The sequence below is a fragment of the Aptenodytes forsteri genome, unplaced genomic scaffold, assembly GCF_000699145.1.
Source record: "Aptenodytes forsteri isolate BGI_AS27 unplaced genomic scaffold, ASM69914v1 Scaffold193, whole genome shotgun sequence".
Taxonomy (NCBI): domain Eukaryota; kingdom Metazoa; phylum Chordata; class Aves; order Sphenisciformes; family Spheniscidae; genus Aptenodytes; species Aptenodytes forsteri.
In genome coordinates this window covers 12,048,228-12,063,793 of record NW_008795405.1, presented here as the reverse complement: position 1 = coordinate 12,063,793, position 15,566 = coordinate 12,048,228, and the positions used below count along the sequence as shown (strand labels likewise).

Here is a 15,566-nt window from a genome sequence, read left to right as displayed (position 1 = left end):
GTCTCTGCAGGGGGGTATATCGCTACGGCCATGTGTCTACAGCGGCTGTCTGACCTTGAAGCTGTGTGCGTTGCTGGCTTCATGATTTGAGTGTTAAATGTTAACTTGCACTAATGTGCTTGGCACTGTTTAAAACAGGATCGTCCCCTCCTCCCCCTACCCCCTGGCTTTTGTGCATTCTATTTGATATCTTTTGCTAATTAAAGGGTAGGGATAAACAAGGGGTGAACTGAAAAAATAAATATTTTGAAAGACTTTAGGAACAGCCTCTTAAATTAAGCAGCAGCCCCGAGGGAGCTTCTCTGTGTGCTGCAGAGTGCCTTGAAGGACAGAGCCCATATTAGAGTCCCTCTTTCCTCAGAATTAAAGAGGGGAAGGGGTGAATCTTAGGTAGCTTCTCATGAACTTGTAACATTTGCGTCCATTTCCGTTGCTCAACACATCTCTCTCCTCTTTAATAAAAAAGCAGTTCTTTCACCAAAGCATTTTGTCTAGTAATGCTTTAACCTGGCAGAGTTACTGTCAGGTTAAAAAACTTTAGTGTAAGATGTCTAGTGCACGTGTAAATGCTTGGAGTGTATTTTACATATATTGTTATCTGAAGCAATGACTGCCAGAGAGTTTTAAAGAAGGCATGTGTCAAACTTACTTATACAAGTTGGATAGCTGAATATTTGGCATTTTTGTCTGTTGATGAATTTATACGTCCAAATCTGCCTGTGAACACAAATGTTCTGTGTCTAGTGTTGAAGATAAAAATTTACATCTTAAATACTTGGTCCTGTGGGCCACATCATCCCTTGGTTATCTCCAGTGAAGCTAAGGGTGCTTGTTGTGTAGATAAACTTGTCCCATTGAGATCTGCCAGTGCAGACTGTAGAGGAAGCACAGTTTTAGTCCCAAAATAATGCTGATAATGTCATTAACAGGGAGGTGGTACAAGGAAAGTGAGGACCAGAGAAGTAAAGGCCATAGACTTTTCAGTCCAGTCAAAGAGTTCAAATTGAAAACATCTAATAGGAGAAAATTGTTCTTGCAACTGCACTATTAAAAACAGAATAGCGTCATTATAATCCTGTTATCCAATGACCTGTGCAGAATTTTCTATTCTGGGGCTGTATTTCATTGCAAGTTTGATGGCTGTTTTTTCCTCCAAAACTTTGGGCATCTAACACAGTTGTGGTTTATACATACACTGACACCATTTGCATTTGGCAAAGCACAATTTTCTGCTGTAGAAGGCCAAGTACACAGGAATGTGAATCATTTATGCTTATGTTCTTAAGTGCTTAAATGTTGGCAGTCTTCCCAAGCTATGGCATTAAAATGCTGGAGAGCAACAGAAACAGGAATCGCAGAGACATTTGGTTTTGTGAATGTTAAATGTGGTTGCTGAGTTCTTGAAGGCTTTGTTTTTACTAACTGCTTCCTACAAGCAGGTTGATGTCAGCTGTTAGCCACACTGATCCAGTTTGTGAATCTTTTGTGTTTTATGGATGTATTTTATTTTCTGCATTTTGAAATCCAAAAAGATCTCAAATGTGACTAGTGCAATTCAGCAACCTTACTTTTAACTTTCAGGCGTCTTTGAAAATGATGATGCCTTTACTTTGGATTTTGTAACACAACCACCCATGTAAACTGTATGTGATTCTGTTCAGGTACGGTGTTGCAGTTCAGGACTTTGCCAGCAGTTGGAGGAGTGGCCTTGCTTTCTTAGCTATCATAAAAGCAATAGACTCTACTTTGGTAGACATGAAGCAAGCACTGGAGAAATCAGCTCGAGAAAACCTGGAGGATGCTTTCAGCATAGCACAAAATAAACTAGGTGTTCCTCGGCTCCTAGAACCAGAAGGTAAAATGCCTGCATCAACTTTGTTGGGTAACATTCAAACTATAATGAATTAATGAATATTGCATTGTGATACCTACTAAAAACCTCCCAGTGATTAGGCTGTTGATGTGATCAGTGTGTTGGGCTGATTGATAAGAAAAATAAAAATGAATTGGTCACTGGCTTGTAGTCATATGCGTCCAGTCATATTTGTAAGCTCCAGGATGAAGCGTGCGAGTCTGCTATACCAGGAAAATGGGTAGATACCTATTCAAATGTATTCGCATCTCCCAGTTGTCCTTGACAATGCATATATACACATATATATTGTTATATATGTAAACATAAGCATATATGTGTGTGTATAAATATATGTATATAAATGGAGCTTCTTCTTGCGGTCTTTTTTACTGAACTCTACTAGACGGGTATTAGGCCTTGATTTTATGATTGAAAGCACAGATTGGTTATTTGTGCTTTCATGGGTCAGCTGTTAGAAGACTGGGACATCCTGCTAAAAATAAATCTCTCTGCTGTCACCCAACAAGATCACTGTCTAATAACAGTATGAAGGTGGATGAAAAGGGACCCTGATCAGCGTTTGTTATGTGTTTGGAAATAGGAAAAAATTAATGTGAGTAAGACGTTGAGAACCCTTTCGAGTACCATCAACAGTGAAAAGGATTCTACCCTCTCTGATCTGTCAGAAAAAGAAAAGCGTTTATAGCTGTTATTTCTCTCATCATAAAGGCAGGATAATGTCTGATGATCTGTTCCTCTGCAAGAGCGTTTCAAAGCCGTGTGTGCTTAAGCCCCTTGTGTCTGTCTCCACAGATATCATGGTGGAATCACCTGATGAACAGTCAATTGTGACGTACGTGGCGCAATTTCTGGAACACTTCCCGGAGCTGGAAGGGGTATGTGTTTACTCCTACGTCACGTCATTTTTTTAATTTGCTTTGGGGTACTTAAATACAGCAATATCTGACTTTATTAACTTCTAGGTTTCTTTCTAAACTATTTAAAATAAACCACGAACTCAGTTTTAATTTTTACATTTTTGTTAAATTCAGTCAAATGGGCTTTCATTGGTGATTGCTAAAATTCAACGTAGTCTTTTTGGTTTGAAAGGGTTCCCAAGGGACTCAGTGTCTCTCAAGAATCTGGGTAAGTTTTTGTGCTAGAATACATGCACATAAATGATGGTTCCTAAACGAAAGGCATTTCCTCTCATTTCTTGACTGAATATCTCAGTTGGTATGTATTTTGTAGCTTATAAAATTGGTGGGCATTACTAAAGTCACTGGAATTAAAATTATTGTAATGATCTAATTATTATTATTATATTAGATGAGCATTAACATTCGTTAGCATTAAGACTTGTGGGCATTTTAATGGACAAAGAAAAAGCCTACTTTTTTTTTTAAATACAGTCTGTTGGAATGGAATAATCTTGTATATTAATATATTTCACAGTGGATTTAGTGGACTTGTTAGATTTATTTTATTCCCAGGGTTTGGGATTGTGTCAAAAAGCCAAGTCAGTTGTCTCCACAGGTGCAGCAGGGAGAGATGAATACGTTAAGAACTTAGGAGTAGGCTTGTCTGCATTCTAATCTTCCTGTACAAGTGGCTTCTTGACATTGAGCTTTGTTCTACTCACTTGACTTGCCAAATTGGTTTCCCTACTTTCAAAATAAGTGAGTCATTAATTGGCCATTCACAAGGTAATGAGTTGATGGGCTAGGTAGTTACTCTTTGTGTAGTGTTTGGGAGAAGTAAAATGGTATCTGAGGTATGATTTGTCTTTTAATGGTGTATCATCACTTATAGGAAGACTTTACAGATCCTGACAAGGAGCTTCCGATTGAGTCCACATACGTCCACATCAAAGATACACCTTCAGAAAAGGAAGGCAAAATTTTGATTTTAAGTGAAAGTGAAGAAAACATGTATACTGTTAATCACGAAAGGAGTCATCCTGCTCCTCCAAAGGTTCATATTCATGACACGCCTGAGAGAATCCCATCAGAAACCGTTCCTGAAAAATGTAATGGGAAATTGAGTCAAGTGTTAGGTGATGCACAGGAAACGTCTGAAGAGGAGCCTCAGAGGCCCACCTCACTGAAAATTACAGGATCTGTCAGTTTTGAATCCAATTCCTCTTGGGAGGTTCTAAGTGATAAATTCATGCCAGGTGAAGGGGGCATATCTGATGATCCACTGAAACAGAACGATGATCTTTCTCCAGCTGTTCTGACAGATCAGAAAAATTCTGTTGACTCTTTTGAAGACTACTCTGAAGAATTAACTAAAGAAACCTCTACTGAATATGACAATGAAACTAAGAGCCTTTCAGCCAATACTTCTTCTTTGAGTCCATTATCCTGGACTTCAGGTATACTTACAGATGAATCTATAAATAAAGTAGAAGAGAGCAAACCCCAAACTTCAATTCTTTTACCAGAAGATACCTCAAAACAAGAAGATACGCATGAATATGTTCTTCATCTTCTAAATGAGGAAATACTGAAACTTCCACAAAATGAACATACAGAGCAATTACCTGTCTTTGAGGCAATAGAAACTAACCATTGTTCACTGAATGGTTCTAATCTCCAAAGGCAAGAACAATCTACACAGCATGAAACATCTGATGACTCTCTCTCAGATGTACCTAAAAATCCAGAGGACCTGGACAGCTGTGATGAAGTTGAGTCTCCAGCTGAAGTGCTACCCAGTTCTTCGAAAGTATCTGTAATACCCCATGATCTCTTTTATTATCCACATTATAATGTTCCCATATCAGCAGTTTTGGACGCTTACCTTGAGCCTTGTATTGAAGGTTATGATACTGGAAATGATAAAGCTTCTTCTGAAACAGTAACGGATGTTTTACATGAGAAGGGCTTACCAGAACAGAACTACAAGGAAGATGCTCCAGAGCCAGACTTAGGGAATAAGCTAGGTGTCCCTCCATCAGAAATGGATACTGAGAATGGTGAGGAGGAAACAACAGATACTAACAGTCACATGAATTCTTCCGATGAAAAAGAAGTGCCATTACTAGTAGGAGAAGAGTTAGAAATTGAAAAAGATGGCAAAAAGGCCAACCATCAAGATTCCGCTATTCCACAGCATCCTGAGGTATTTTATTATTTTATTACCAGTATTTCCTTATGTATATAGGGAGGATTAGCATCTGACCTCAATGGTCTTCATTTCCTTTCATTTCGCAATGCTTTGGAGATATATGTAAAATGTACTTGGTTTCCTGTCTGGTAACAGCCAGCTGTGGCTTTGCCACCGCCCTCTACTGGAGTGAATGGAATTGCAGATCCCTAAGAAGATCTGACATTAAACGAGAGAATAAGCCCCGATACTAATAGTACTGCAAAAATGTGAATTGTAATTATGTTTTAAAGTAGTCTGAGGCTCCTGTATAATCCCTAGGCATAGAAGATTATCACAGAGGGTATTTTTAATAATTTGTAATGAGATGAACAGAAAGTAGTATTGCTGATACAGAAAGGATACAGGCAAAGGTAATTTTTGTCTGAATCCAAATAAGTTTGCCTACAAAAACTTAAACCAATTTGAGTAGATAAGTTACGTGGGTAAAATGAAGGCTTGTCTACACTGGAGGAGGAGAAAGAGGGGGGATTTTTGGTAATTATTCTGTGTATTGGGTTTAGGCAATTTGCTACTGCATCTCTTCTTGCAGACACTGATTTTGAATTGTCTTACACATTTTCCAGCGCAGTAATTTTAGACAGTGTTTTTCAGGAATGAGTGTCCATTTAATGTTATTCTACATGTTGCTTAGACAAGTTGCTTAAATATATTTTGGTCCTGACACTTACTGAGTAATGAAGTCAATTCGCTGTTAGCTTCAAAGACTAATTGGGGATAGATTAAAAAAAGTCTTAGCGGATTACTTCAAAGAGCCATGTCATGTCATGACTTCTTACATAAAAAGAACTGACAACTAATTGTATGTATGTTGAACTGATGATACTTTATAGCTCAATGTATCCAAAATGATTTTCTAGAAATTAATTGCTTTTTATTCTCTTTAGTGAGACTTTCAATCTTGTACTACATGCAATTTAGCATCTGAGTAGGCTACACCACTAAGATATTTAGAAGGGTAGGGAAACAGTCTTGTTGTCTAATGCAAAATGTTTCTTAATTTCAACAGGCCATAGTAGAACATCTAGAGGATTTATCAATAGCCATAAAGAGACCAGAAAAAAGTAGTAATAGGGAGGAAGAAGGGAAAAATATGATCAAAGCAGAAGCCTTGCAGATCTCAGAAGTTGCCACTACTGCTCTGTCACAAGATAAACTGGAAGAAATTGCTGATTGTCAGGAACTTACCAGGTATTTCACATTAACTTTGTCTTAAATACACCTAACTGGTATGAATGCCTGGTCTTTTGAAGTGTGCCCTGTCCATTGGATGTTTCTTGTAGACTTCTTTTAGAAGCAGTGTATTGGGACTCATTGGCTTCTTCCTGTGTTTATCTTAAACATGTCAAGTGATTCAGTGCCAATGGGACTTGATTTGACTTTGCTATACAAACTTTGCTACACAAAACCCAACTGGAACCCCAGTGCCTTTTGAACATGGCAGTGTTTTAACTGTTTTTCCAACAGAAAGAGTGTTTTGTAACATAGATAGAATAATTCATGTGCATTGTGACACTACGTGGAAGCGTGACACTGCTTCATTCCAACAGATATTTGTTGGCCTTTTTTTCTGTCTCTGAATAAGTGAATGAGATTGTGGTAGGTTGACCTTGGCTGGCCACCAGGTGCCCACCAAGCCACTCTCTCACTTCCCATCCTCAGCAGGATGGGGGAAGAAAATAAGATGAAAAACTCATGGGTCGAGGTAAAGGCAGTTTAATGAAAAAAAGCAAAGGCCACGTGTGGATGCAAAGCAAAAGGAGACAATAAAAAAAAAAAAGATTTATTCTCTACTTCCCATCAGCAGGCGATGTCCAGCCACTTCCTGGGAAGTAGGGCCTCAGTAGGCATAGTGGTTGCTTCAGAAGACAAATGCCTTAGTAACGAGAGTGTGTGCGTCCCTCTGCCAAGCTTCCTCCTTTCTCTTAGTTTTTATTGCTGAGCACAACATCATATGGTATGGAATATCCCTTGGGTCAGTTGGGGTCAGTTATCCTGGCTATGTCCCCTCCCAATCTCTTGCCCACCCCCAGCCTACTGGCCTTTGCGGGAGGATTGGAGAGACAGTCTTGGCGCTGTGCGAGCACTGCTCAGCAATAGCTGAAACACTGGTGTGTTATCAGCACTGTTTTAGCTACAAATACAAAGCACAGCACTACAGGAGCTGCTGTAGGGAAAGTTGACTGCACCCCAGCCAGACCCAGTACAGAGACACTCAGCTAATTTTACTCCATTCACTTCTGTTCCCTCTTATGTTCTAATTTAGTTCTTAGGTAATGTATTTTGAGTGGGACATGAACTGTAATTTGTTGATGCTTATCACTATAGCACTCTAAAGAATTTGAAATAGTTTGCTTACAAAAGCCCATAGTTTCCTTCAAGCTTTCTGTTCCCTGCAAGGTCTGTCAATTTTTTATTTATATACACAGACATACAACCTGGGGTATACTCTCACTTAAATGTTAATGATGTCAAAGGTGCAAAAACCCTATCAGATACCATTTTTCAGAAAAGATTCCAATTTGAGCATATGGATTTTTTTATTGTGGGTCAGGTTTTCCCAAAGCTATTTTTTATAACGTTACTGATAAATTCAAGTCCGTATTCTAATACGTGCAACAATGCATATTTGTGGTTTTGCATAGCTTAAAACTAGCATGTGCAATTGCAGTGGCTCTTTGAAGTCAAAACAAAACTTAGCTTTATGAATTTAAAAACTTTGCTTTTACATGCTTTTCAGAACCAGTGACAGTGATTCCAACATTTATCTCCGAAAAAGATCTCCTAATACTTCTGAGGAGGTAAGTATGTGGAAATTTACCTATCACTGTTTCTCTGTTTCTCTTAAACTCCAAAAGTTCACATACTGTAAAAGGGTCTACTCTATATATAAAGCTCTGTGATAATACAAAAGCCCTGTGACTTCTAATAATTTTAGTGCCAAAACCAGGCATAGCTGAAAAGCTTTACTGAACTCTTCTAAACATATGGAACTGAACTTTATTGAGCCTTGAACAAACCCGCAAAGGAGTACCTAACACTACAATTAAATCTACTGTAACTTTGAGGCTTGCTTTGTCATAACAGTATAGCTGCAACATTTTGGTTCTTTGAAGCTGCCTTTATTTGCTGCTCCAGTTTCTTTTAGTTTCTGCAGTCTCTGTATGTATGTTGGTGTCCTGGTCACAGCCCTACAAAAATGCTGGGTGCCTCCTGAAGTGCACTTTTTATGAGATGGGCTCTTTCTCTACTGTAACTTTGAGGCTTGCTTTGTCATAACAGTATAGCTGCAACATTTTGGTTCTTTGAAGCTGCCTTTATTTGCTGCTCCAGTTTCTTTTAGTTTCTGCAGTCTCTGTATGTATGTTGGTGTCCTGGTCACAGCCCTACAAAAATGCTGGGTGCCTCCTGAAGTGCACTTTTTATGAGAGATTGGGCTCTTTCCCTCTCCCTCACAGTAGCAGTGTATTATGTTATCTCAATAGCAGCAGCTAACCCTACAAGAATTTTAGTTGTAATGTGAAACTGCATCCTGAATAGCAGATGAAATTCATATTGGTTTCTTGAGAGCATACTATACAACTGAGCTCTGGATTTTTATTTTTTTAAGTCAGAAGGAAGGGACAGGATCAGCAATCTGGGCACACTGAGCCAGGATAGGAATATGGCTCTTTTCAGCACAAAATAAAATTCTGACCGTCTTGGAGTTTTAGAGAAATGCTGCCACCGATGTTCAATGAAACTGAGGTTTCACACAGATGCTTTAGTTTTCCAACACTGTCAGAACTACTAGAAGTATATATTAATGAGGGGAGCTTTATTCAACTGAATGAAAGCAGTTGAAAGCAAAAAAGTCTTCTTTTTTCACAACTTTTTTCCTTTTCTGTGTGTGTACAAGACTGCAGTGGTGGATGTGCTGGCAGGGAGTAAATTTATAAGCACACTATCATTTTATTTGAGCAAATGTTACATATACTCTGCATAAAATACACACACAATTACCATCTTTGCGAGATGCTGAATTTTATTTTTTTAATATAATCTATTCCTGGTTTGTTTAAGGAAACCTATGGTGTAAACGAGCAGAAGATGACAGATATGGGTGAAAATCCATTAATCATCAGGTGAGTCGTTCTTATTCAGACAAAGCCTTTTGCAAGGAATCCATAACTCCTAGGTACTTCTAACAATGTTACAAAGGGAAATGAAAATTAACTGTAATGGTAGAGACCTGACTGGATGTCTTGTGTAATGGCTCAGAGTCCATATTTCCCATAGGTGTAAGATACAAAACTTCTTTATTGCTCAATCTCCCCCTTGACTAAAATGCTTTTTCTTGACTTGAGAGGAAAGATTCAGCTGCCTAAGCAAGACTGTGAGCACTTTCCCCACATGGTGGATATTTCAGACCCAGAAAAGAGCAGGAGGACTTCAAATATGCAGCCCTCTGGCAATGATGACTCTTTCCAGGTTTGGAAGACTGTCAAGACAATGTTTAGTGTGGTCAGTGCTAGGGAAAGATGATACTTCAGTGGAGTTCTGGCCTTGTTAGAGCACCCATGAGTTTTTATCTTTTGTATGTGTGTTTAGTTTAGACTTAGGGTGATGGATCCTGAACACAGAGTGTGTATCCCTTTGGTATCAGGGTCTACATATCTGTAAGAAACAAGGATTGCTTTGGGTTTTCCCTCTCAGTTGATACTGAATAGTACCTCCCAGAACTTCTAGTTAAAATGATGGTTGCATTTAAATGCAGAAAACACATAAAATATTATCGGGATCCAGTGTCCTGGTCTCACTTACGCTTCTGTTAAAAAAGTACATGAATAGCTGTCACAGTTATGCCTGTTTGCAGACTGCTGATATTGAACAAGTTCTGTGTGTACTCAGGTATATATCCAGTGTAATATCTGAGCAAGTAGGATGCCCCAAGTCAGAAAAAGGACTCATTAAAACAGGCCAAAAAACAGTTTTCTCCAAAAGCAGATTTTAAAAAAGTCTACCAGAGGGTGATTCATATAGTATTATAAAATCATAAAATGAGTGTACCATCTTGTGCCTTTTTAAATAAGACCTTTTCTTGTCTTTGTGAGTGTTCAGTGCTGCTGGCCAAGTCCATCGGGCTTTGCCCTTATGAACCACTGCTGGAATTTTGGAAAGCTGGAATTTTGGAGTTGTCCTACAAAACCCCAACTGCTAGTTGGTTTCTGGAAGTCTTGGGCTTTTCCTCTTTAATGTTCTGGTGTCTGACATGAGAAGCTCTGAAAGTAGATGATTTGGGGAAAGTATATCAAGTCAGATACAGTGTATAAGTAAAATTGTGAACGTGTCATGTGTGTTGCCCAGAGCTATGTTTACTGTTCTGCATACAAAAGGGCATCTTTTTGACTGGTGGAAATCACCTTACGTCAAAGGACTGTACTGTAATGGCATGTATTTAAACTACCTGAGAATTTGTCCAGAGTTTTCAGAGGATTAATTGCTATGTACATTGGCTCCTAAGGGAACACACCGCTAAAGCCTGTTATGCACCTCATAGTCTAGCTTGGACTCCAACTGACTAGACTGAAATGGTTCATTAAACTGCTGTCTTTTAGTCCATCCTCTGATCTTTACAGTAAATATTAACCGTGAGGGTTTTTTCTTCTTTTTCCTGCCTCTTTATCAAATTCTCTTCTGTTTTCAGGAAGAAAAAGGACTTGGAAGCAAGTGAGACTCCAGCACCAACTCATGAAATTACCATTGTTGAGCAGCCAGAGCTATTCTACTTCATCATTTTCTTCTGGGTGCTGGTCTACTGCCTCTTACTCCTTCCTCAACTTCTTAGCAACAAAGTTTGATCTCTGTGAGGTGTGGAAAAATAAAGGACGGTGGCTGGATTGCTTTGCGTATCTGCATATGAATATGTTCCTTCAGGTGAAGCACAAACAGACGTGTAGGACCTGGTATTTGTGTTTATTATCAGGTTGTCCTCAATTTCTCTACTGTTGTGCTATGACAGTGTCTAAGCACATTTTATATTATGATAATTGTGTAAATATATATAAAAATGACCTGGTTTAGTAGACGCAATTTTGTACATTTGTGCCTTGCTTTATAAGATGCTAAATAAAACCAGATAATTATCAGTAGAAATATGAACAATTCAGAGCTCTAGTCTTCAAAAATGATTCTTCTGGCTTCATTTACTTAGGTAGAGCCTGAGAGCTGTGGAAGAGGGGTGGTGTTGACTTGCCCATGAATCTGGCCCGCCTGCAGGGGCAAGGCTAGAAATGTTTTTTCATGTTTTCTGTGGAATTCTTTGAGAGAACTGGAGGCAGAGCAGAGCTGCAGGTGGTGGAACGTGCTGACCCCAGGAATTGATTACAACTCCAATGGCAATCCAGTGGAGCAACAAAATCAGGTTGAGGGTTTATTTAGGTAGGGGAGTTTCGTTTTTTAGGATTTAAATTCATTTTTATGCTGCACCTTTTGTTATGTTTAATTTGCAGGAATAAATTGGGTATGGAGAAGTGTGAAGAACATACATACTAGCTGCTTCTTAGGAGGGATCATATGGGAAATCTTAGCCCAGAAACTTCTGTAGAGAATACCTGAAGAAATACACTTTTTGTACGTTACCAATGGTGGCCATCTTTGAAAAGATGTTCAAGAAGTTTAATAATTTTATCAGGAACAGATACCATGGTTTTGGTTTTGTTTTTGTTTTTAAAGAAGTACCTCTCTGCTTCTGAGGCTGCTTCTGCTTCCTTTTCTTTGCTGCTTTTACTTACCAGATCACATGAAGATTTCTCCTCTTTAAAGATACAAAAACTAATAGGTAACCTAATTTGCTGAGGCTACTAAGGCACAAATGCATAGCAAAAGGATTAGAAATATCCTTTAAGTGCCCAAATCAATAGAGAAAGAAATGACAGATGTAAAACTAAATACAGAGAAATGTTGACAGCCGGTATTGACTTTCTAGTGCAACTGAAGAGACTCCTGTGGCTTGTCTATAGACACAGTTGAGCCACTTCTGCATCTTGTAATTTTTGTCCACATCAGTGATCACTTTAGTATATTTGATTTAGGATTTTTGCCAGAGAAGGTGCACCCGTGCATTCAGGACAAAAGAGAAGTCTTCAATTTAATAGCAGTAACTTTTCTCTGTGTGACTTTTATTGAAGTCACTATTTTTCATTGGCACATTTTGAGTTTCATAGTATGCTTTATGAGACTATGTCGTGTTGCTGCTTCCACCTGAAAATTCGTCAGGTTGACTGCAATGTGCTTCATAAAATGAGGGGTTTCATAATTTACATTGAGTGAAAGTTACAACACGTGACTAGAAGTTTTACATATTTGTTTTAGCATAAGGTGTATCTCTGTCCTGGCTTAGTTTTCAGCTGAACTAATAGCACCTGGGATCAGGACATATCAGAATATATAGCAATTTATTTGCAGGTATTTAAAACCTGTTTGTAGTCATGTTATCTGCTGGGGTAATCCTAACCATCCATCACACTTCATTCTTCTTTATAACCTTTTTGTTTCCCTGGGATTTTTCTTCCAAGCTGCAGTTAGAATTCAATAGCAGCAGTGCATGGCAGGAGATCTTAAACACTGAAGGTAAAATTCTGAACCTCTTTCAGTCAACAGAAAACTGAAATCTTTCCTATTCTGTCCTGTCACCATTGACTAGAGCTGGATTCACCCCATGAACCTAAAAATAAGATCCTTTGTGCTTGGTGAGGAACAGATCCAAACTTCCCAACTTAATTCAGTGTAAATCAACATAAGTAAAAAAATAGTCTTTCATCTTACTGATGAAAATGTTCAACATTTTGAGTCATCTAATTTTGTGATGCATGAACCTGTTTGTGCTTGTTGATGAAGACAGTGATACTTTCTTCCAAAAGAAAACCTGTATTAGAATTTTTGAAGATGCTTTCTTGAAGTAGGCTAAAATATAACATTGAAGGGCTAGTGCTTTTTCTCTCAAAGAATAAAAATTAATACAAGAAACTTTATATCCTTATCCTGAAAACTAGTGAATACCAGGCTGGGGCATGGCAGCTATTTAATAGCAGCAAGTAGCAATGTACATTAATTTGGTGCAAAAGTGTTGACAGCTCTTCATTATGTGCCACTCTTCATAGGCTCCTTGGGTTTATGACAGCTTTTTCTGAGCCTTTGTATCTTTCTCTCTGGTTCTTCCATGTTTCTTAGTCTTCAGCAGAGATTATCTGTAGTTGGATTACAGTCTTTTCATAGAACTTTACAGCTATCAAAGTTCAATCAAGTAAAGTAGGCTCCCTTCTGTCTTCTCTCCTTCCTCCTAAGAAAATTAATCAGAATGAGCAGGTCTTTGGATGTCTCATCTAAACAACTGACATCCATAAAGAATGGAAATGTGAATGGGAATGCACTGATGCTGGCAATTTCATTACACAGTATTTTCTTCCAAGAGGGAGAAAACCCAGGGTTTTCTTTCTCACCTCCCACTGACTAACAGTGACTGAAGCAGTGAAATGAGCAGTTTAAATGCCAAACAGCATCCAGCAATTGTCTTGATCATCTCACCCAATGTTTTAACTGATGTACGCTTTCCAGCCTCTCCCATTAAGAGATGGAGATTGTTTCTTCCATGCAAAATAGACGAAAAAAATATTAAATTAGTCCATGACACTTGGTATTAAGTTGCTTTCCATATTTGGGTTGGTTTGGTTGTGGTTTTGCTATAACAGAAGCAGCGTACCTTACTCAGCCATGCCATGGGTAAGAAGATCCAGGGTAAAGAGTTAAGAGTGATTATACTGGTATGGTCAACTGTGCATGAAAAGAGACTGAACTCTTCAAGAGTTTTGCCATTACTTGGAACTGCAAGAAGTGACATCTGCATAAGCTGCAGCTTCCCCCACTTAAATTGACTTGTCAGCCTGCATCTCTTCTTCCACAGTGCAAGATCCAATCCCTCAATGCAAGTGTCCTATTTTGAAAACATTGCTTGTTGTTAGACTTTGTGTCCTATTCTGAGCTTACAGTCTACAAGCCTGATGGTGAAGCATTCACTCTGGCAAAGCCTGTTTTAACTTGCTGGCTAGAGGACTGGCTTGAGGTAGTGGAGGTTTTAAAGGCTGGTGGGCAATCTATCATCTCTCCATTTTCCAACAGATATGTGCACTGTCTGAATAAGGAAGTGTTTCCTGAATTTTTGCCTGGGTTTTTGAAAAATGCTAAGCTTGCACTGACCGCATTTGGTATTTTGATTTAGCAGCAGAATTCAGATACACAAGGGTACCGATCTGTTAAGACCGTTTCTAAAACCTATTGTTGTTGAGCAAATGTGTGGGTAGCAGAGTATTGTGAAGTGTAAGTGTCAGGAAGTGCTTGAGGATCACTGGTAAAGGATGTTTGTTGTTCACAGAAGCTCTATTAAAGACTGAGAGACAACTATAATAGGATGGTTCGATGTTATTGTAGTCATGTAACTTAACTGCAAAGTGTTTCATTTTGGTGTTACAGAAAGTGCAAGGAGAGAGATGCTATTAAAGACAGAACCCCGCTAAACATGTATGGGGCAGATGTCGTAGAGTTGAAGAAATTAGTTAAACAGTCACATAATCTACAAACTGAATTGAATATAGCCTTGGCCAAATTGGAGGAAATGGATCAGTGCAAAGATAGGGCAAGCACAGATTACAGTAAAAAAAATGACAATCACTTTTTAATGCCATGAATATTTTTGATGGATTGAGCTCTAAAATGTATTTTTATTGAGTTTCTAGATTGTAATGAATGTGTCTACAGACTTTTATGCAAAGCTTGAGAGTTCAGCTGTTTTAAAATGATTTTTTTATATAGCAGTGATTATTTTATCTATATATTTAATAGAACTGTAAAACCATTTTAAGAGTACCTGTAAAATTCTATGTATGTGATATGATTATTTATTAATTATGACTCATGAGAATGAACATTAAGCTATGCATCGGTTGTGTCATCCATTTGAAAACTGGAAACTGCAAACAGGAGAAGAGTTTTTAATGAATAGTAGACTTGAAAAACATGGGAAATGACTGAATACAATTGTGTGATTCTTAAAGCTGCATAGCAATATGTCATTTTGTGATGTTAAACTTTCAGCTAAAGTTGCAAAATATACTGAGTGATTAAGCTACTTTCTTCCATTAAAACTTCCTGAGGCTGAAATTTCTACATGTTGATATTTGGTGTCTAAACACACTTAAATCCTCTACATCTTCTGGAGACTCTCAATTTACTCCAGCTCAGTAGGACTAGAACTTCTTTATCCAAGTAGTGCTCCATTGAGTTTACAGGGGTACCATGCAATACCCAGTGGGTTTTTTTAGGGTTTTCTGCACCAATGCCCACAGAATCAGAGCTTAGAAGATTAATTTGGCCAGTGTACATGGTATCATATTCAGCCATCTAACCAGATAATAGTTACAGTAGTGCATTATCACTTATGCTAGCTTTACGTACTTGGGAGTCCCTTCTTGCCAAGCGCAAACTTGAATGCATCCAGTGATGTGTT

At 38.4% G+C, this 15,566-nt stretch overlaps 1 protein-coding gene across 1 annotated transcript in view; it reads left to right on the top strand.

Moving 5' to 3' along the window:
* CLMN (calmin) overlaps window positions 1-10,866 on the top strand; it is a 21,528-nt gene extending 10,662 nt beyond the window's left edge. Inside the window, exons 7-13 of the mRNA XM_009280959.1 lie at window positions 1,662-1,855; window positions 2,669-2,751; window positions 3,668-4,981; window positions 6,036-6,217; window positions 7,767-7,827; window positions 9,089-9,150; window positions 10,713-10,866. Of these exons, the coding sequence (XP_009279234.1) occupies window positions 1,662-1,855; window positions 2,669-2,751; window positions 3,668-4,981; window positions 6,036-6,217; window positions 7,767-7,827; window positions 9,089-9,150; window positions 10,713-10,866 (2,050 nt within the window). The remainder of the gene's footprint in view (window positions 1-1,661; window positions 1,856-2,668; window positions 2,752-3,667; window positions 4,982-6,035; window positions 6,218-7,766; window positions 7,828-9,088; window positions 9,151-10,712) is intronic.
* Window positions 10,867-15,566: the final 4,700 nt, after the last annotated feature.